The 22,010-nt window shown below is 39.5% G+C and overlaps 1 protein-coding gene across 1 annotated transcript; it reads right to left on the reverse strand.

Moving 5' to 3' along the window:
* Positions 1 to 11,730: 11,730 nt before the first annotated feature.
* LOC108990288 lies at positions 11,731 to 20,729 on the reverse strand. The gene is made up of 7 exons (XM_035691492.1): positions 20,695 to 20,729; positions 20,066 to 20,129; positions 14,417 to 14,862; positions 12,534 to 13,052; positions 12,248 to 12,397; positions 11,808 to 11,915; positions 11,731 to 11,744 (listed from the first exon to the last, which is right to left on the reverse strand). Exons 3-7 carry the CDS (start codon positions 14,853 to 14,855, stop codon positions 11,731 to 11,733), a joined length of 1,230 nt encoding a protein of 409 aa, XP_035547385.1. The 5' UTR covers positions 14,856 to 14,862; positions 20,066 to 20,129; positions 20,695 to 20,729.
* Positions 20,730 to 22,010: the final 1,281 nt, after the last annotated feature.

Genomic DNA, 22,010 nt, shown 5'->3' on the forward strand with positions numbered 1-22,010 from the left:
TTTCCTTCGGCTTCTTTCTTCTCCCGCGCACGGACTCTCTCTCCCCTCTCCTCCGCCCGATCCTTCGTCCCCTCCCAGCGCCGCCGTCCGTCGGCAGTGGTCGACACCGCCCTGTCCCTTGCATTCCTCAGCTGCCGGCCGTCCTACCCCACCAATATCACCGCCGTTCGTGCCACCGTTAGCCCCCACGAGACCCACGAAGCTTCGGAAATTATCTTATAGCGCTGTAAGTATTTCTCCAAAGAATTCTCATGAATTTTATGTATTTTTGCACTAACCCATTTTACTGTATTTTTTTGGCATGCCGGACTGAGTCCGAGGAGTACGGGGGTCGGATGGATTTGTAATTGGAGTTGTTGGTTTGATTGGATTGGATTGGTTATTGGTTATTGATGGATTTTGGATTGGTTGGTTCATGTGCATTTCATGCATGTTCATGTTTGTAAAGGAAAACTGGGTTTTCGTGTATTGCATTCATGTTCATGTGTTTATGAAAACTGGGTTTTCATGTGAATGATTTGTTGGGTGCGTGTGTATCATGAACCCCAAGCCGAGATGGGGTATTATCTCGGTGGAGCTCCTCTGGTTACTCGGGAGCGGAATAAACTGAGTAACGTCCCCTGGATTGCCGCTGGGCGACAATGGGATCGGACGAGTGATTCGTGCCGACTCCGTGGTCCTTCTGCTGGCGGGGACTAGAGGATGTCTGGCCATGTACTCGCTGGGCGCGGAACTGGGCATCGATCGTTGTGTAGTGGATGTACCCACGAACGTGTTGGGCGCGTAAGTGGGCATCGCTACAAAGCCAGGGTGTACGGATGACCCATAGGGGAGATCATGGTGCATACACTAAAAATGGACTATTTTCTGGGAAAATAGCGTGTGTTGGATTTTTTGTAATTCATTTTCTGGGAAAATGTTTTACGGAGTATTTATTGGGCCAAATGAGATTTTTGGCGTGTGTTGGAAAATTATCATTTTCGGGGAAAATGATGTTTTGAGAAAAATGCATATTTCATCATATGCATGCATGTTAGTTGTATTAAATGCATTTTATTCCTGAGATTATTTTTGGGTTATACTTACCTGCGGTACCATTCTGTGGTAACGCAGATTTTGATGCAGATGAGGAGGAGGAGGGTGAGCCTGAGGAGACGGCTCCGCCCGAGGAGTGATCTGGGATCACTGTTTATTGTTATTTTATTTTACCCTTTGTATTTTTAGGACATGTGTTAACTTTATTTTGGATGACTGTATAACTGCTTTTAAATCTTTACTGATGTTTACTTGTATTTAAATTCTGGTACTTAGTTGACTAATCCGCTGCGTTGTTGTTGTACACCGTTGCATGTACACACACTGGCACTTCGTTGGGATGTGTGACCGTGTTGTCATCATCCCGGCGTCTCGATTCCCGTGTTTTCTCTACATGGGGGTCGGGGGCGCCACAGGTGGTATCAGAGCAGTTCGGCTCTGGGTAAAACCACATGTCCCTAGGATAGTACCAGAAATTATTTTATTGTTTTAAAATAATTTTTTTAAAGTGTTGTAAGTTAAATGATTATTTTAAAAATAAATATGTGTTATTATGAGTTTATTGTTGTTTTATTTTATGTTAATTGATGTTATTTAATTTAATTTTATCTTATTGTATTTTTGTGTTGCTTTGGTTGAGTTTGGTTTTATCTGGATTTAAGCGGGGTTGGAGGTTGCTCTATGACAGGACTATGGTGAGACCAAGAAGGCAAGCTAATGTGCCCGAAGATGAGCTATCCAGGGGTGAAAGAGATGATGCCATTGCAAGGGCGTTGAATAGGATGTCAGACTTGTACGAGCAGAATTTCCGACCGCCGCAAGGAGATCTAAATAGAGCGGTCCAAGTGGGGTGCACCTATGAGCGCTTCCTGGCGCATAGGACTCCTGCCTTTACTGGGGAGGAGGATCCAATGCGAGCTAGGAGGTGGATTCTAGATTTGGAAAGGACCTTTGAAGTTTGTGGATGTACTGAGGTCCAGATGGTTTTGTATGCAAGTTATATGCTCCAAGGTGAAGCAGCATACTGGTGGGAGACCAAGCGGTCACTCCTAGAGATGGAGTTCGGATCCTTGGCTGCTGTGTCCTGGCAGCGGTTTAAAAAGGAATTTAATGATCGATACTTTCCTGTTTCAGTGAGAAGGCAGAAGGCTCGGGAGTTTAATAATTTGGTTCAAGGAGGTATGACGGTCGAGCAATATGCAACGAAATTTATGGAGCTTGGACGGTTCGCTCCTCACCTCATTGCCACCGAAGAGCTGCAGGTGGAGCGTTTTATGGAGGGTCTGCGCCCTGAAGTACGCAGACAAGTGGCTTGTCTCGAGATTGTGGAATTTCAGAAGTTGGTAGACTTGGCCAGTATCGCAGAGCGCGAGAGTAGCTTTGTAGTGGGCTCCCCTCCAGGTCAGAAAAGACGGAGTTATCTTGGTGAAGGAAGCAGTTCTGGATCGCCACAGAAATTTGTTCAGAGGACCGGGACCCGTCCACAGACAACCTCCGGTGTTCGTGCAGGAGGCCGGACTCCAGTATGCCCGAGATGTAGTAGATCCCATGAGGGCGATTGTGGTCAAATGGGCATTCAGTGTTTTAGATGTGGCCAGCCGGGTCACTTTGCTCGGGAGTGTCCCAGTCTAGTTCAAGGAGGTCAAGGTGGTCAAGGAGGACGAGGAGGTCGTCGAGGTGGAAGGTGCAACCAGAGACAGTTGGTACAAGCCCGAGTTTATGCGGTGACTCCTGGCGACGTGGATTATGAGGCTCCAAAGACCCTTGATGCTGGAGTGATTACTGGTATGTATGTAGTTATTTTATTTGGGTTTATTGTTTGGTGTGGTTGGGTTTTTTGAATTTGTTTGGTGGTTGTGTTTGCATCAGGAAGAGTTCGTCTATATGATTTTTATGCTTGTACTTTGTTTGATTCTGGGGCGTCCCAATCTTTTGTGTCTGCCACGTTTGCACGAATGTGCAATTTGGTTACAGAACCTCTACCACAATCCTTAGTTGTGGCTCTTCCTAATAGCGAGATCGTGTGTTGCTCCAAGGTTGCTTTGGGTTGTCCTTTGGATCTTGGTGGAAGGACACTGGATGCAGATTTGATTATATTCAAGTTGCTTGGTTTTGATATAATTTTGGGTATGGATTGGCTGTATCGTTATTCTGCGAATATTGATTGTAGAAGACGAGTAATTGGTTTTCAACTCTCGGATGTGGATTATTTAGAATTCGTGGGAAGTAAGTTAAAGGCAAGACCATCAGTTATATCAGCAGTTCAAGCTAAGAGAGATATAGCTTGTGGGGCAGATGCTTTTTTGGTCCAAGTCGTATCTACACCATCTGAGAAGAAATCTTTAGCGGATATTCCAGTGGTGGAAGAATTTCCCGATGTGTTCGTGGATGAGTTACCTGGATTGCCTCCCGTTCGTGACATGGAATTTGTTATTGATCTGGAACCCGGGGCGGCTCCTGTGCATAAGGCTCCTTACCGCATGGCACCGGCCGAGTTAAAAGAGTTGAAGACTCAATTGCAAGAATTGGTTGACAAAGGATTTATTCAGCCTAGTACTTCGCCCTGGGGAGCGCCTGTTTTGTTTGTCAAGAAGAAAGATGGTACTCTCAGAATGTGCATAGACTATCGGGAGCTTAACAAGGTGACTATCAAGAACAAGTACCCTCTTCCAAGAATTGATGATCTGTTTGATCAGCTTCAGGGAGCAGCTGTCTTTTCAAAGATTGACTTGAGATCAGGGTACTATCAGCTGAGGATAAGGGATAAGGACGTGCCCAAGACTGCTTTCAGGACGAGGTATGGGCATTATGAATTTAAAGTGATGTCTTTTGGGTTAGCGAACGCTCCAGCCGCTTTTATGGATTTAATGAATCGGGTGTTTCGACCCTTTTTGGACTCTTTTGTGGTGGTGTTTCTTGACGACATTCTGATTTATTCCCGAGACTTGGAAGAGCATGCTTGTCACCTTCGTCTGGCGCTTGGGAAATTAAGAGAGCATCAATTGTACGCTAAGTTGAGCAAGTGTGAATTCTGGTTAGAAGAAGTTAAGTTTCTTGGGCATGTGATTTCTCAAGAAGGGGTGGCTGTAGATCCTAGTAAAGTAGAAGCTGTTTTGTCATGGCCTCGCCCTTCAACAGTTCGTGAGATACGAAGTTTCTTGGGACTTGCCGGTTACTATCGAAGATTTGTGGAAGGTTTTTCTCGACTATCAGGACCTCTCACTGCTTTGACTAGGAAGAATACGGAGTTTGTATGGTCTGACAAATGTGAGAGAAGTTTTCAAGAGTTGAAGAGAAGATTGACAATGGCACCTGTTTTGGCACTTCCAGAGCCACACAAGCCATTTGTGATTTTTAGTGATGCATCCAAATTCGGGTTGGGATGCGTTCTTATGCAAGAGGGACGGGTTGTTGCTTACGCATCTCGTCAGTTGAAAATTCATGAAAGGAATTATCCTACACATGATTTGGAGTTGGCGGCAATAGTTTTTGCTCTTAAGATTTGGCGGCATTATCTGTATGGTGAATCCTGTGAAGTTTTTACTGATCACAAGAGCTTGAAGCATTTGTTTACTCAGAAGAATCTCAATATGAGACAGAGACGGTGGTTAGAGTTGATTAGCGACTACCAGTGTGAGATCAAGTATCATCCAGGAAAGGCGAATCTAGTCGCTGATGCTTTGAGTAGAAAATCTCAACAAGTGGATGAAGCAGAGTCATCAGATCTGGACTCTCTCCTTTTTGGAATGAGGAGACTTCTTATCGAGAGTTCACAGCAAGAGGAATTGTTATCGTCAGTCTTGGATGTCCGAGTAGTGGATTTTGAAGAATTGAAGACTCTTCAAAGAAGGGATCCTACATTGTTAGCTATCAGGAAAAGAGTCAGGAAGTCTAGAGGACCCTTGCATTACAGCTTGGATAAGGATGGTATTCTTCGGTTTCGGGATCGTAGAGTGATTCCCCGAGATTCTGAATTTAAAGAGCGGATTTTGGCAGAAGCTCATGCGGCTCCTTATTCAGTTCATCCAGGAAGCACGAAGATGTATCGAGATTTAAAGAGGAATTTCTGGTGGGAAGGAATGAAGTTGGACATCGCTTTGTTTATTGAGAAATGTGACACGTGTCGTCGAGTAAAGGCTGAGCATCAAAGACCTGCTGGTAGACTTCAACCTCTCCCTATTCCTGAGTGGAAGTGGGATGATATTTCTATGGATTTTGTTGTGGGTTTACCGAGGACTCCTAGTGGGAAGAACTCAATTTGGGTGATTGTTGATCGGTTGACCAAGAGTGCCCATTTCTTGCCTGTTAATAATACTGACTCTTTGGGTAAGTTGACTCGATTATATGTCAAGGAGATAGTGCGTTTGCATGGAGTACCCAAGAGTATCGTGTCAGATCGGGACCCGCGGTTTACGTCCCATTTTTGGAAGAGCTTGCAGGCGGCTTTAGGCACTAAGTTGAAGTTTAGTAGTGCATATCACCCTCAAACAGACGGTCAATCAGAGCGTACTATTCAGACTCTGGAGGATATGTTGCGGTCTTGTGTCATGGAATTTCAAGGAAGTTGGGAGAATCATTTGCCGCTTATCGAGTTCTCTTATAATAACAGTTTTCATTCCTCCATTCAGATGGCCCCGTATGAAGCTTTGTATGGAAGGAAGTGTAGATCGCCTTTGTGTTGGGATGAAGTCGGCGAGAGTAAAGTAATTGGGCCTGAGATAATTCAAGAAATGAAGGACCAAGTTCAGTTTATAAGGACTAAAATGGCAGAAGCGCAAAGTCGCCAGAAGAGTTATGCAGATACAAGAAGAAGAGACTTATCCTTTGAAGAAGGTGATTGGGTTTATCTTAAAGTCTCTCCTATGAAAGGCGTTAAGCGCTTTGGTAAAAAAGGAAAGCTTAGTCCAAGATATGTTGGCCCTTATCAGATCGTAGAGAAAGTTGGGCTTGTTGCTTATAGAGTTGCCTTGCCGGATTATTTTGGAGATGTTCATGATGTGTTTCATGTGTCTTCGTTGAAGAAGAGTTTTGGACAGCAAGAGCCACGTTTTGTTGACCCTGAACGCATTCAACTTCAGCCTAACCTTACTTATGAAGTTGCCCCGACGCAGATTGTAGATCGGAAAGAGCAAAGATTAAGGTCCAAGACAATACCTATGGTGAAAGTGTCATGGGGTGATCCGTTGGCTCAAGATTTCTCTTGGGAAAGAGAAGCCGACATGAGGGAGCATTATCCTTACTTGTTTGTTTGATTTTGACGGTATGTTCTAAGTATGCTCTCGGTTGAATCTTGTTCCTGTCTTAGTTTAATGTTTGACCTTGCTAATTTCGAGGACGAAATTTTTTTTAAGGGGGGGAGGATGTAACACCCCGTATTTTAATGTATTTTTATTGAATGATTATTTTTATGTTATTCAAAAAATTATTCTCTTGTTTTAAAATTACTGGATTTTAATTGGGTTATTTTTAGGATTTTTAATTTGATGAAAATTATTATTTATGTGCTTTTAATATTTATTTATTGTTATGCATTTAAATTGCTTTTAATATTTAAATTAATTACTGTGAGATTTAATTATTTCAATTTGACTTTACCATTACGTTTAAATTATTTTATTTAATTTGTGGTTTTAAAATCATTTCCGTTGGATCATTTTCGTGACCCAAGTTGTGAGGATTGGACCTCATTTCTTTTCCTCTCTTTTTCTTTCCTCTCCTTTTCTTTTCCTTCCTTTTTCTCTTTTTCCCTTATTTTCCTTCGGCTTCTTTCTTCTCCCGCGCACGGACTCTCTCTCCCCTCTCCTCCGCCCGATCCTTCGACCCCTCCCAGCGCCGCCGTCCGTCGGCAGTGGTCGACACCGCCCGGTCCCTTGCATTCCTCAGCTGCCGGCGACCTTACCCCACCAACCTCACTTCCATCCAAGCCGCCGTTAGCCCCCACGAGACCCACGAAGCCGCGGCACTCTTTCCGCCGTTGCGCCGCCGTCGCACCGCCATTGGCCACCATCTTCCTACCACTTCATCCCCGACCTCTTGGCAACCTTTTGGACCCAACCCCGGCTCCGATCCGTTACCGGTGAAGCCCCACCAAGTCCATCTCCGATTTCGGCATTTTTGGCCTTAAACCACCATTTGCGCCGTCATCCACGGCAAACCACCACCACCATTGACTTCACCGACCTCTCTAGGCCCTACCCTATCATTTTGGGGTCTTCGTTTGTCTCCGTTGAAAAGTGGGTATTTGTGACCCACGGCCACAGTGTATTTTACACTGTGGTGTTGCTCAGACGTCGCCTTTTTCAGCTTCGTGATCCTCCGGAAATTATCATATAGCGCTGTAAGTATTTCTCCAAAGTATTCTTGTGAATTTAATGTATTTTTGCACTAACGCATTTCACTGTATTTTTGGCATGCCGGACTGAGTCCGAGGAGTACGGGGGTCGGATGGAGTTGTGATTGGAGTTGGTTTGATTGGATTGGATTGGTTATTGGTTATTGGTTATTGGTTATTGATGGATTTGGATTGGTTGGTTCATGTGCATTTCATGCATGTTCATGTTTGTAAAGGAAAACTGGGTTTTCGTGTATTGCATTCATGTTCATGTGTTTATGAAAACTGGGTTTTCATGTGAGAATGGAATTTGGGTGCGTGCGTATCACGACCCCAAGCCGAGATGGGGCATTATCTCGGTGGAGCTCCTCTGGTTACTCGGGAGCGGAATAAACTGAGTAACGTCCCCTGGATTGTCGCTGGGCGACAATGGGATCGGACGAGAGATTCGTGCCGACTCCGTGGTCCTTCTGCTGGCGGGGACTAGAGGATGTCTGGCCATGTACGCGCTGGGCGCGGAACTGGGCATCGCTCGTTGCGTAGTGGGTGCTCGGCCATGTACGCGCTGGGCGCGGAACTGGGCATCGCTACGAAGCCAGGACGTGCGGATGGTCCCTAGGGGAGGCCATGGTGCATAGGGTATTGACGGATTAAATGGACTATTTTCTGGGAAAATAGCGTGTGTTGGATTTTGTGTAATTCATTTTCTGGGAAAATGTTTTACGGATTATTTTTGGGCCAAAGCGGATTTTGGCGTGTGTTGGAAAATTATCATTTTCGGGGAAAATGATGTTTTGAGAAAAAATGCATATTTCATCATATGCATGCATGTTAGTTGTATTAAATGCATTTTATTCCTGAGATTATTTTTGGGTTATACTTACCTGCGGTACCATTTTGTGGTAACGCAGATTTTGATGCAGATGAGGAGGAGGAGGGCGAGCCTGAGGAGACGGCTCCGCCCGAGGAGTGATCTGGGATCACTGGTTATTGTTATCTTATTTTACCCTTTGTATTTTTGGGACATGTGTTAACTTATTTTGGATGACTGTATAATTGTTTTTAAATCCTTACTGATGTTTACTTGTATTTAAATTCTGGTACTTAGTTGACTAATCCGCTGCGTTGTTGTTGTTGTCCACTGTTGCATGTACACACACTTGGCACTTTCGTTGGGATGTGTGACCGTGTTGTCATCATCCCGGCGTCTCGATTCCCGTGTTTTCCTTACATGGGGGTCGGGGGCGCCACAGGGTGTTTGCCAGAAAACGATCTAGTCTTTCACTGATACATTGCACCCCCTCTCTCCCATTTCACCAATTAAATTGTTGCCTTTTAAAGCCTAAATCTCTTAAGGCACATTGATTAATCATATCCCTAAACTCCCCCATTTGTTTTTCAAGCCTCCTCCTACCTCCCCTTTTCTCATTGAGGCTTACTATTTAGTTAAAATCACCAAAAACTACCCCTTCTATTATGTATAAAGATTTAATCAAATCCCAAACCACATGCCTATACTTTGTATCAGGATGCCCATATACACCCGTGATAAACCAACACTCATCACCATTTCTATGAGACCCCTTAGTTTTAATACAGGCATCAATATGATTCCTAGAGTAACTCAAAATAGTAAGCTTAATATCTTTTTTCCACAATAGTACAATTCCACTACTTCTTCCTTCACAATCAACAGCTAAGCAATTCATAAAACCAAGTTTAAACTTACATTTCTCCATAGCATGAGCTTCTAGTCTGGTTTCTTGTAAGAACACTACATCGAGCCCTTCCTTTGTGACTAGGTCTTCCTTTTCATCAGGCTTACTTTGTGTTACTAGACTCTTCACCACAGTCCCTGGGCTCTTCCCCACAACTACAGCCCCTTTGTTTTTTTAGCAATGACATCTCATCTCTCTGCATCAATCCCTCACCTTTTTGCCTGAATTTCGTAACCACCACTTCTTCTGTCCTTTTGTGCCCACATTGCATGCATTCCGTAACCACCTCATCCGTCTGCATTCCATTGGTGCCCCTCCTCTGCTGGAATATTCCCCACGATTTTGGAACCCTCCATGTCATCATCTCCTTCCTCCTGTGTTGATTGTATCGGCATATCTGTCGTACTGCCATCTTCATTTCTAACAGTCCCCGGAGTAGCCATTGGAACTACCTCCCTATTGGCAAAAACTTTCTGTCGTCATTCCCCACCTCTACTTCCATAGCCATCTGCTCTCATCCATATGCCATAGGGGACTCGTATTTGTCGTCTCTACCCTATGCTGACCTCCCCAACTCACATTCCTTATGCACGTGGCCCAACCGACTGCAGCAATAGTAGAAGTTTGGAAGGCACTCATATGAGAATCTAATCCACTCTGTTGTCCCCAAACCAAAATTTATCATGTTCCCCCTGAGCAGGGGCTATGTTATATCCACCTTTATTATTACTCGCATAAACTCTCCCCATACCATTTCCCTTGCCATAAAATCCACTTCCACGACCTCATTGATCCTTCTTCCTATACGCTCACCAATATACTCATTCCTTGCTTCAAGAGGTAACCCATGCAGGTGAACCCAAAACAGGGCCTCTGTAAGTCATATCTGGTGGAGGTTGAGGTCCTTCCACCTCTTTCAGCAATACCAAGTGTTTGTCAAAATACCAAGGACCATTACGGACCACTCGCTTCTTATCTTTGATATCACCAAATTGAACAAGACTTAACGTGGCTGTCAAATCTTGAAACCTAATATTCTTCATCAGCTTCCAAATCCTCTTCATCTTCTGTTTAAAAGCTTTTGATCTATTGTAATGCCGCGCTGTTAATACTTGTGTGATCAAGCATAACCTTCCACAACTGAAGGCATCTTCCAGCTTATGAGTCTCCACTTGAATCTCCTCTTGTTCCTGATCCGAAAGAGCCAATCGTTTATATAGTTCCTCTAGATTCTCCTCCATTGTGAGAATTGGAGTCCGACAGTATAGAAAATAGGGGTTTAGACCACCAGTATAGAGCCAGGAAAGAAAAAACCTCTACTCGGGTTAGAGATCTAGAGGGAGGAGCTCAATTCTTTTATCCTTACTGAGATGAAATGAGTAATGTTAGGTCGGGTAGACAATGCATGAGAACTTAAGTTGTAACACCAGACCCGATCAAGCTCAATTTTTTATTTATTTTTTAGTTCATTTTATTCTATTTTGTTTTCTTCACACGTTTATTTGTTCTGCATTACTCATGAGATTCTGTTTAAAAAGAAAGTATTTTCTGTCATGACTGGTGTAGACATGAACTTATTTTTGACATTCTGTTTCTGAACTTTGAAAAAGAGAGCGAATATGAAATTTGTGCATAAATTATGTTGTGATATGATTTTGTTATGTTCTGGAGATTTTGTTCAGTACTCTGTTTGGATAAGACTTGATTTTTGAAAACCTTTGGCATGACTCTCTGATTCTGAATTTGATTATGTTTCCGTTCTGTTCAGTTACGGCCCTGCCACGGGTGCTAATAATGGCATACGGCCCAACCACGGGTTACAATAGTGGATACAGCCCAACCATGGGTTATAATAGTGGATACGGCCCAACCACGGGTAATAATAGTGGATATGGCCCTACCACGGGTTATAGTAGTGGTCTCTGTTTTGAGTGCACAATTTGGTGACAGAGTGATTTATGTTCTACTTGACTATCTGCAGATGCACAACCCTACCACGGGGGTTATACATGGCCTTTGTTCTGATATGATGTTCTGATAATGATAATGATCATTTATGCTATGCCAAAGAATATTTTTTAATGAAATTTTTTCTAAATCTTTGCTCTGATATTTTGATAACATGTTTTGCTTCCGCACTCTGAAAATGAAAATGTTTTGTTCTGCATTTTGATTTCTGTAAATGCTCATGTTTACACACTGATATATGTTCTTTGTTTACTGAGTTGTTGATAACTCACCCCTTATCTCTATATATTTTTCAGATAATTTTGATGGTTCAGCTGGAGAACAAAAGTAGGAAGTTTTAGCAGGTGTGATGATCAGAGTGGAATAAGTGTCTGTGGGTACAAGTGCTTATTTAAGAGTCGTAGTTAGTAAACTGAATTTATTTTTTGGGTATTTTGATTTGATGAGTTAAGGATAATTTTGAGTTTTGGAGAGTTTTTAATTTATGTTATTGAGATTTTCTTTCTTGTCCCCATGGAGAAACTTAGATATTTGGATTGATTAAATTGATTAATATTTTATTAGATTTTCCAGATTTTATAGTTGTACTATTTAAGTTGATTTGAGGTATTAAGAGTTAACTCTCCGAATCTTCGAGAACAGAGCGTTACATAAGCTATGCTAGTTAACACCACAAGATCAGAGAAATGAAGCTGTACGTGCAAAATATGATCCTTACTGCAAATGAAAACCTTAAGTACTACGTACGTACGTACCTGATGATCTGTTAGTTTTTACTGCATCGCTTTGGCGTCCCTCGTCTTTTTGAATTATCAAATGAACTTCATTGGTAGTCGTACCATTTGCCGATTGAATGTGTATACCTTTCAGATCATATAAATGTCAATGAATCACAAAATTATTAATTATCAAATGCTTAAGCCAAATTATTAATGCATGCAATACTTGCCTACTACGTCAGGTACGTGTGTATATATATAAAAAAGTAACAGAAATAGAAGAAGCAGGATTTCAGAATTTTAAGTGAACTTTAGTACTCAAAATAACGTGATATTACGCCTTGCATGTAATCCTTTTAAGAATAGTACTTAAATTCATGATCGATCATTGCTGTGCTCATTATAATACTGGAACAATTTGATGAAAGAGAGGGAAAAAAAAGGAGTAACAGAAAGAAGAGTGGGCGTATACTCACAAGAGTAGATCCATCGTTTCCAAAACACGAGACGATTTCCACTTGGGAATGCGTACTCCATAGCAGCCAATGCGTATAAAGGGCTGTAGTTCTCTTTGTCCGGAGCAAGAACCATACGTGGACAGCGCCGGATTAGATCCAAAGCAATATCTGTACGTTGTGTTGTACATAAAACAATAATTAAAAAAAAAAAAAAACCCAGATAGGACTTATAATAATTGTAGTGGAGATGATATATATATGTTTGACGAAGATAAAGTTGTTACGTACGTACGTACGTACGTACCTAAAGCTCTGGTATATATAGCTTGGGTACAAAGTGTTGAACCGCTCCTGCCCTTTTCTGGAATTAGATCTTCCAGCGGAGTGAGAGAATAAAGATATCGAGCCATTTTTATATATCCATTTGAAATAGCCATAACAACTGGAAGCATATGGAACCCATCGGTGTTAGCTCTTCCCATGCTGACCAACCTTTTGTTCTTTCTAAGCATGCACTCCGCCATCTTGTACTGTCCACTATATGTTGTCTCCAGTAGAGCTGTGTCACCGAAATTGTCTTGTACTTCCAAGTCATCTTCCGACATTTCCTCCACCAACGCTTCCACTATATGGACATGTCCCGCCTCAACAGACAAGTGAAGAGCAGTCTTGCCCAAAGTAGTAATTTTTGCGGTCATTGAATTGGGTTGGAGCTTAAGGAATTCTTTTGCAGAATTCCAATCACCACTTTGCAAAGCCTTGTGTAGTGGCGCATACCCCATATAGTAGTCCGCGTTCCAAGTATTAATTATGTTTTGCCTCCCTGCGCCAAGTTTTGCTTGTTTTCTTATAATAAAATGAAATGAAACTATTTATTCGTTTGGGGCTGCTAGATGCATGTCAGAGTTGAGTACATCATGATGATATGTGTGTGTATGTAAATTAGATGATCATTAGAGTTAGTACGAACAAGAAGCATACCATGTTTAGGGAGGAAACATATATGCCTAAAACGTGATCTCTAGCTAGCGCGCACTGAAAGTTTAGTATGAATTCAAATCTATGTCTCTCTCCTAAATTCCTAATCACTTGGAAAAAAGAACTGTAAATTAAGTCACAAAAATTGCTTGAATATCATATGAATTTTCAATCAACGATCAAACGTGCAATGAGCTGCTTGCAGGACGTGTAGCAAATAAGCTCGCAACAAAACAGAGAATTGTGTAATATTCTCATCCGGTCAGCACATGCAATGTGTTGTCATTAAAATCATTGATTTAAATTCTGACTTATTTCAACTTCTAACAAAGGAAAAAATCAAGACTACATTGTATTTTGCGCATATTCGATTAATATATAGTGAATTTCTCTTCTAGATCTAGACTATGGTCGCAGGGTTCAATGTCAAACCATGCACGCAAGTATTAGTCTCATTTGTTTTTGGTTATAATATTACTCTAAGCGTCTAGACAATGGAATATGACTTCTAAAATATTTAGGTTATCTATTTTAGTATATGAAAACCAATATATAACATGGTATAAACTATGGTCTCTACTATTATGTTGGTACCAACATCTCTATCTCTATTTCTAAGTACACCTACTTTGAAGACAAAGTGATTTTTTGTGTTGGTCTATCTTCATGTATACACACTCGGCATGTCTAGCTTAAAAGGGAAAGATTTTACTCGAAGGGACCTCCACAAGCCAATCTTTGAGAACATCCTCAAGCATGTCTTAGAGGCTTCCAGCCAATCTCGATGATCCGCTCGAGTATATCACATTCACCTATAGTAAGCCTACATACCTCCATGGCTTATGCTTCTATTTTATTATTAAAATTGTTTTTGAAATAGATGATATATGTGTGTGTAAGTCAATTATCGCAAAATTCATGTAGTGACATTTTGTATTTTATATCTTGACCTTGTTTTAGTTCTGTTAATAGTAACAAGAAAATTACTCCTAAAAGGTAATCACAAAATCTTGCTTTCACGGTACAATTTAATCAAATTTGCCGTAACTTTGCACAAACAACAATAAACGATAAAAGAAAAAGGAGAAAACATCTGGTTCAATAATGGGCATGTCATCATTTTGTCTTCCTTGTCCCTAATTGTAATCTTATGTTTTTTTTTTTTGTTCAATAATGTTAATATTGCTTGAGAGAGAGAGACAGAGAGACCTGGGTTGTTTGAGGAGCTTCCAGGTTCAACCTTTTGATCAGGTGCAACCATTGATCCATCCTCGTGAACATTACTGGATGGGATATTCAACGAGTTTCCCTGCTCAGCCACTGAGTTATCACTAGGTCCTTTCGGTTGGTGCACTAATTTAGGCAACATATCCCAAACAGTTTTAGCAGAACTGATATCATTGATTTGAGATTGTATTTCCACCCCACATGAAATCTGAATTGCATGCAAAGCTGTAGCATTCTTCTTCCTCCAAGCTTTGAATTCCACTGCATCATCTTCTGGTTTTGGAGGTTCTGTGGTTGTTTCGAAAATATCCCAAAGATCTTGAGCCAAGAGATAGTTTTTAATGCAAGCACTCCAATTCGCGTAATTGTCATTTCTAAGAACCTCACGAACTATTGTGCTTGAAAGCATACTTGTTGCCATGTTCAATCTGTCGAAATCAAGAAATATATATGCAATTAGATGAAACTCGAAAGATATATAGACATCATGACATGCATTTCAATTTCCTGTTATAATTATAAATAAGTAAATTTTATCTCTTCCCTTTGACTTAAGTCTTTCAGGACAAGGATTAATTTCACTTGCATGGTATTTGAATAGTGTAGCGCCCCGTTCCCAGAGGTCTGAAGAGTTATCTTTTGTAACCTGAATCCAACTTCCATAACATATTTAAATACTCCAATATTCCCAAAAAGTACAAATCCATTTATTCAATCCAAAATATATGTTCCTCTATCAGGACACCAAAAAATACCTCAATGAGATAATTAAAAAAAAAAACTCCATAAATATTTAGAAATATCTAGGACTCCAAATATCAAATAACATAAAATCATAAACCTAATAAATACGACTCTCCAATAAACTTGTACCCTCTGACACTTATTCCTCTATGATCATCAAACCTTCCTCTTGACTTCCAGCTGATGTATCAAAACTATCTAAAAAATATTTGGTGATAAGGAGTGAGTTATCAATAACTCAGTAAGCAGATAACATATACTAGTATGTAAACACGAGTATTTTCAGAATCCAAAATGTAAAACAAAATGTTTACCTTCAGAATGCAGAGATAGAAACATTTACTTTCAAAATGCAAATATCAAAACATGTTACAAAAATATCATAGCGAAATTTTTAGAAAAATATTCTTATTCAAAAAATCATTTGGTATATCAAAATCTGAGACCTCATCTTCATCAGTCAGAGCATTACATTGGGACATATACCATGTTTAACCCCTGTGGTAGGATTATAAACCACTATTATAACCCGTGGAAGGGTCGTATCCACTATTACAACCTGTGGTTAGGTCGTATACCATATTTAACTCCCGTGGTAGGGTTATAAACTACCATTATAACCCGTGAAAGGGTCGTATCCACTATTATCACCCGTGGTTGGGCCGTATACCATGTTTAACCCCCCGTGGTAGGGTTATAAACCACCATTATAACCCATGGAAGGGCCGTATCTACTATTATAACCCGTGGTTAAGCCGTATCCACTATTATCACCCGTGGCTAGGCCGTAATAGAACATCAAACAGAACATGATAATCAGACTTAATCAAAATACAAAATTAGAATCTCATGCCAATGTTTTCAGATGCCACTTCATATCAAAAGTCAAAAACTGAATATCTTCAGATAATTTCACATGTTCAAAATAAACGGAATCAAAATATCTTCATTTATTCACAACAAAAACTTTTAGATTTTCATATTCGCTCTTTTTGCATGATCAGAAACATAATGCACAAATAAACTCATGTCTACACCAGTCATGACAGAAAATAATTTCTCTTATACAGCTTTCATGCATATGCAGAACATATATCTATGGTTGTTTTCTGATTTCTTTCCAAAACAAACATGCATATTTTAAAAAGCTACCTCATTTTATTTTATTTTATGCAAAGTCTAGCATAGGAACCTCGCTTACCTGGACTTCTTAGCTTTTCAGGAATTTTCTCAAAGTGCCGAATAATTATTAATTGTCACCTATAACATAATAACGTAATTCTCATAAATTTTCAATTAATCACGTATTTCGATATTTAATCCTAAGCTTCTAAACTAACTTATTTAATTCCTCAAAACCTAAAATTACAAATCATCACTTTCTAAAATCGTCAATGTTGATTTAATAACTATGAATAAAACATTTAAAGTTTGACCTATTTATTATTGAAAACAAACTATAAAGTTTAATACTAGATAATATAATTATCCCAAAATATTTTAAAATAAACCATAACTATTTTTAAATAGACTAAATCATATCTAAAATGTAAAAATAACATTACTCTAATATTTTTTACTCTTAAAATAAATCTTTACTTAATAACCTGTTAAAATACTTAAGTGATTTTTGTAATCCTAATTATATAGGAGTGTACTAATACATAATAAAAATTTAAAAGCACATTAATATAACATGTAGTAAAAGGGCACTAATGTAATTTCTTTCAATTCTTTGAAAACCAAGAAAAACCTACGTAAACAGATAACTTGCATGGCAGGGGCTTACTCACGAAGGAATCACGCGGCAGCGTGCGACACAACAAGGGGCTAGAAGCTTAGCAACGTAGTGGTGGTGATCTCGGCAGAGCACTGGAAGTGAGAGAGAGAAACACGATGAAAATATGAGTGAGAGAAGGAGGGAGTTTGGCATGCGGAAGGGGAGAGAGCTCACCATGGGATAGAGAGAAGGCGTGCAACTGGTCGAGAGCTACATGCTGTGGCTTTCATCTTGTAACGTGGCTGAAAAACCGAGGGGCACAAGGAGAGGGAAAGGCTAGCGGAGGAGCTCAGTGGAATGGCTTGAGCAAGGACTACTCTGTTTTGGGAGTGGGAAAATAGAGTATGTCGTGTGTGTTCCTCCTTCAACGGCTAGGTGACGGTGGTTGACTTTTCGTGGCGGTGAGGACGGCCTGGAGGGTGGTGCGTTGTTTGTAAGGAGGAGTTGCTGTCTATGAGTTCATGTGGCAGGACAGCGTCGTCTCGGAGAAACAAACCGCGTTGCGTTACAGCTTGGCCAGCGGTTGGGGTGCTGCACAGCTTGGGGTGGGTTTACATAACCAAGGCGGAGGAATGTTCTGTAGTGGCTATCTTACGATGTTGGTGGTTTGTGGTGGAGGCTTATGGTGGCAAAGTTGATGAGCATAGAGTCGGGAACGCGGAGAGGCAGTGAATGAGAGGGAGTTATGCATGGGTTGCGTCGGTTTCGTATGGGGGCAATGAGAGTTCTGGGCGGTGCACGGTGGAGGCTTTGAGCCCTGGGTAGTGGTTGTGTACAATGGAGAGATGGGTGTCGGACTAGGAGAGGCTGATTCGTGCGACAGGAGGCTGAGGAAAAAAATATGGTTGGCGGCAGCGAACATAACAGAGCAGTTTCTCTAAGCATGACTAATGTGTGTGTAAATATATTATGCGAAAACCCTAGAGATATGAGGGAGACGTGAGTGCGGACGGAAATAGAGTCGTGTGTGTGCATGGAGTGGATAAAAATACACTAGAGACGTGCAAGACCATGCATGCTATGGACGAGAGGAAGACTTAGGGGTGAAAAATAAAATAGATGAAATAAATAAAATAAAAAATAAAACATGCGGGGAAGTTAACGTGTGAAAAAAAAGAATAAATAAATAAATAAAATTTGAGCTTGATTGGATCCGAGTGTTACAAATAGAATTCGTGAATTTGAACCTTGACCTTACAATTTATTCTAAATAAATACATGAGTGACGAGGTCTTAAGCGACGAGTGATGATAGGAAGACATCAATGATGGAGAGGAGAAGAGATAATCAAGGCTGACAAGGATAGATCTGAGTTAATACATCTTAAGAAGAGAAAAATTTATAGAAATTATGAAATTGGACATTGATTCCACGAATGCCGTGCAGCAAGAGTATTTCAATAATTTTCAAATGGAGATCATTGAGGAGTAAAGGAATAGGTCTCTATCTCATACATAGTTTGTTTGCTTGCTGGTGATTTATTTTGATTGGACTTGTCTAGCCTCCAATTGTAATGGTGGACTTACTGGTGGACTTGTTGGTGGCTTATTTTGTAATGGTGTGTTATTTGCTAGTGGCTTATTTAGAGTTGAACATTATTTTGATTTTGTAATTGACTTGCTGGTGGTTTATTGAGATTTTGTAATGGACTTGCTGGTTGCTCTAGTGATTTTGTAAGGGATTTTGAGTTTCATATTTAAGGTACTTGTGGCTATCACTTTATCTCTGTTTTCGGCATCATGAGTTTCTTTTTTATTTTTTTGAAAAAGTTTTTATGCAATGAATTTTGGTTTGCAGTCGGAACAACTAGAATTTCTCTAGGTAATATATATATATATTTTTTTTCCTAGATTTCATGCATGTGTTATGGCTTATTATAGTTTGAGCATTAAGTTAGTAGCAATCACTAGATTCTCGTTTACCTTGGTCTCATTCAAAACCTATTGGTATTGTGAACTAAAGCTAGGAGGGGAGGCAGTACGTACAAAATATTTGGTGAATGCGAGTGCTTAGACCTTTGACCGTGGCTGTATTGGCTTTGGCCAGATGGCATATATTTTGCGATTTTGTGGATGAATATACACGGACATACATATAAATATATACACACATAGAGAAAATACGTACTTAACAATAATTAATTTCATATATACGTACATATTTTTTTATGAAATTGTGTTTGACAATGAAGTTAATTTATGGTTGTTGGATAGGTTTTATGTAATTTGATATATATGTAGATTATTGAAAATTTTGAAAGCTAAAATAAAAGGCTAATTCAAAATAGATATATAAAAGATATACATTAAATAGTAGATAAAAAACTAGAGAAATTAAAAATTACTAATAATATTTTATGATTAGTAAAGAAATAAGTGAAATGCCTAATTTGGGATTAAAATTTTGAATGTGTAGCCAAAAGGCAAAATGTGACATTTTATTCAAAATTTGACTAAAATTTTGGCTATATCAACCTGAATGCTCTATGAGGGAAAAGAAAAGTACAGATGCTTGGAGACGTCTCGTTTGGATAGTGAAAGTATTTTATCTCGTCTAATCTTATAATTATAATTTTATCAAATTCTCATATAAAATATAATAAATAATTTAATTTTTTTAAATCTCCAAATAATAATAATATTTTATTTTACATTTTAATTTTAATTTAAAATCATCTCATTTTATCTTAATATCCAAACTCCACCTAAACTAACCTAGCTAATTACATCGTACCATATTTCCGGAAGAGAAAATATATATTGCAGCCTACTGTGTGCTGCAGCCGCAGCACACTCCATTGATTGAGTGGAAAAAAAAAAAAAAAAAAAACCACAGCACGGGTGTGCTGCAGCTATGGGCTGATGCCCAGAATAACTCTTTCCGGAAACTCATGCAGAATAATCTCACTCTTTATATGCCTGGATCGAGACAAAACAGCCATCAAGTATATTCATTAATTATTATGTTATCGCATCAGTACCTTCCTTCAGGCACTATGTATGCCTTCCAGCAAGAGAAAATCATCATCATGTACGTGACTACGTGAAAAATAGTTAAAGTAATTTAGCATACAATAAAAGAAGAAAAAGTACTAGCTAAACACTAACCTCCTCAGCTTGATCACTTGCCGATCGAATGATGCCGACGGAGTTGAGTACTCAAACTTGAAGCCTGTCGGTGATACAACGTCCAAAATAACCAGTAAAAATTCCAAATTTTTACAAACCCCACAAACTAAATATATAATTCTTCCATTACTAGCACCAAAACTGGAATTTTTACTATAATTTAATTACACTTAGTAGTGCCTGTTGAGATTGTTGTAGGTAAAAAAAGTAATGAAAAATGAATAATAAAATATTGAATAGTAATAAAAAACAGGTGAAAAATAATGATCATGAGTGATATCTTGAGTGAATATCAATGATCTTAGAGAATACTATCATTTTGTGCAACTGATTAAACATGAGATGATTGATATGAGCAAGATTGGCAATTATTTTTTGGAGTTTGGTGGATGAGACTCCTTGTTATTTGACGAAGGGGAAGATTATAGGTTTTTGAGTCGGGATGTTGGACTGATGACTTGGCATGCAAGAGATATTTTTGAGTTGTAAATGCACGAAATAAGATTTACAAAATATTTGTCAAGCGGTGAAATTTACAAAACTGAAAGTTAAAAGTTTACATAAATTTATCAAACAATATATCATAATTAAAAAAAAAAAAAAATTACCTGTAAAGACGACAGAATCAGCCTCGCTAGCTATATGCTATAATTAAGCAAGCAAAAAGAAAATTGTGTTGAAATGAAACTCAAGTCTCGATCCTTTTATAACCGCAAAAAGGAATGAAAAGAAGTCTCTTAATTGGGTGGGAGGGTCCTTTGCTTCTATGAAGAGTAAGGTGAAAGTCCTTTGCTGAGGTAAAGAATTTCTATGATCTAAGACAACAGTCTATAGAGGTGAGAGTATGGAGGAAGAATAATCCAAGCGCTGTGGGAGGATTTCAGACTCTTTAAAATGAGTCTGTTTCAAGAGGAAGATTTTGCCTTCTAGCTTTGATTAAAAGCTAATAAGGGGATTAATAGGGAAGCCTTCATATAAACAATGTCAAATATTTGGAAACCAGGATGGATAAATTTTTAAAGAAGCTGGGATGAACATTTTCTTTATGGACTTATTCCCAAAGGAAACAGATAGAGAGAGTGATGTAGGGAAGGCCATGGACGTTAGATTAGGTTCCTTGCCAGCCTGAGAGCTTCGAAATTTCTTCTTCCATTTCTTGTTTGTTGCTCGTTTTGCACCTTGAAAGGAAGGTTAAGTCAGGTAATGCTTCTATTCTCCATGATTTCGTGGGGATTGAACTGTGCTAAGCCAACCCGTGCCGTGTATTTGGGGTTTTCGAAATTATGTGTTGGCTAAATGATTTGTAGTTCCTAGGCTGATTTTCTCATGATCGTTCTAGTTGGGGGTAACCGAATGGAGGAAGGATAATATTTTTTGTGTTGTGCTCTGTTTTGCTCCCAACCGTGTGCTTTGTAAGGCATTTTTTATGTATCCATTCCTTGTGTTTTCTTGACTTTAAACCATATTTTAATTATGTTAAGTCCTTGTGTTATGTGTTAAATTAATGAAGATGAGGATGTTTGTAATTTTAAACATGAATTCCTCAAGGTTTATTGCCCAAGTAAGCCACTATGAATTTTTAATTGAACTTGTAAGCTTGCTTGAGACTTTTGAGTTTGCCAAGTGCTATGCCTACTGTTTATAGTATGTTTTCAGACAAATGTGATGCTTTTCTAAAGTTTCTACAACTCTAGTATTGTTTAATTATGCAGTTGAGATTTTGGTTAAGGGATGTTTAAAGGCATGAATGCACTAAGGCTACTAGCTGTCTATGGAGGTGCAGAAAATTCTACTAGGAACTCTGTTTTGAGGCTTAAAACAGTTCACTTCATTCCCATTATTCCCTTGCACCTTTTCCTCAACCAAAGTTAATTGTTTGTATGAAAAACCATTGCAAACAAGGGACAAAACCAACCATCCTGTG

The sequence above is a fragment of the Juglans regia genome, chromosome 7, assembly GCF_001411555.2.
Source record: "Juglans regia cultivar Chandler chromosome 7, Walnut 2.0, whole genome shotgun sequence".
Taxonomy (NCBI): Eukaryota; Viridiplantae; Streptophyta; class Magnoliopsida; order Fagales; family Juglandaceae; genus Juglans; species Juglans regia.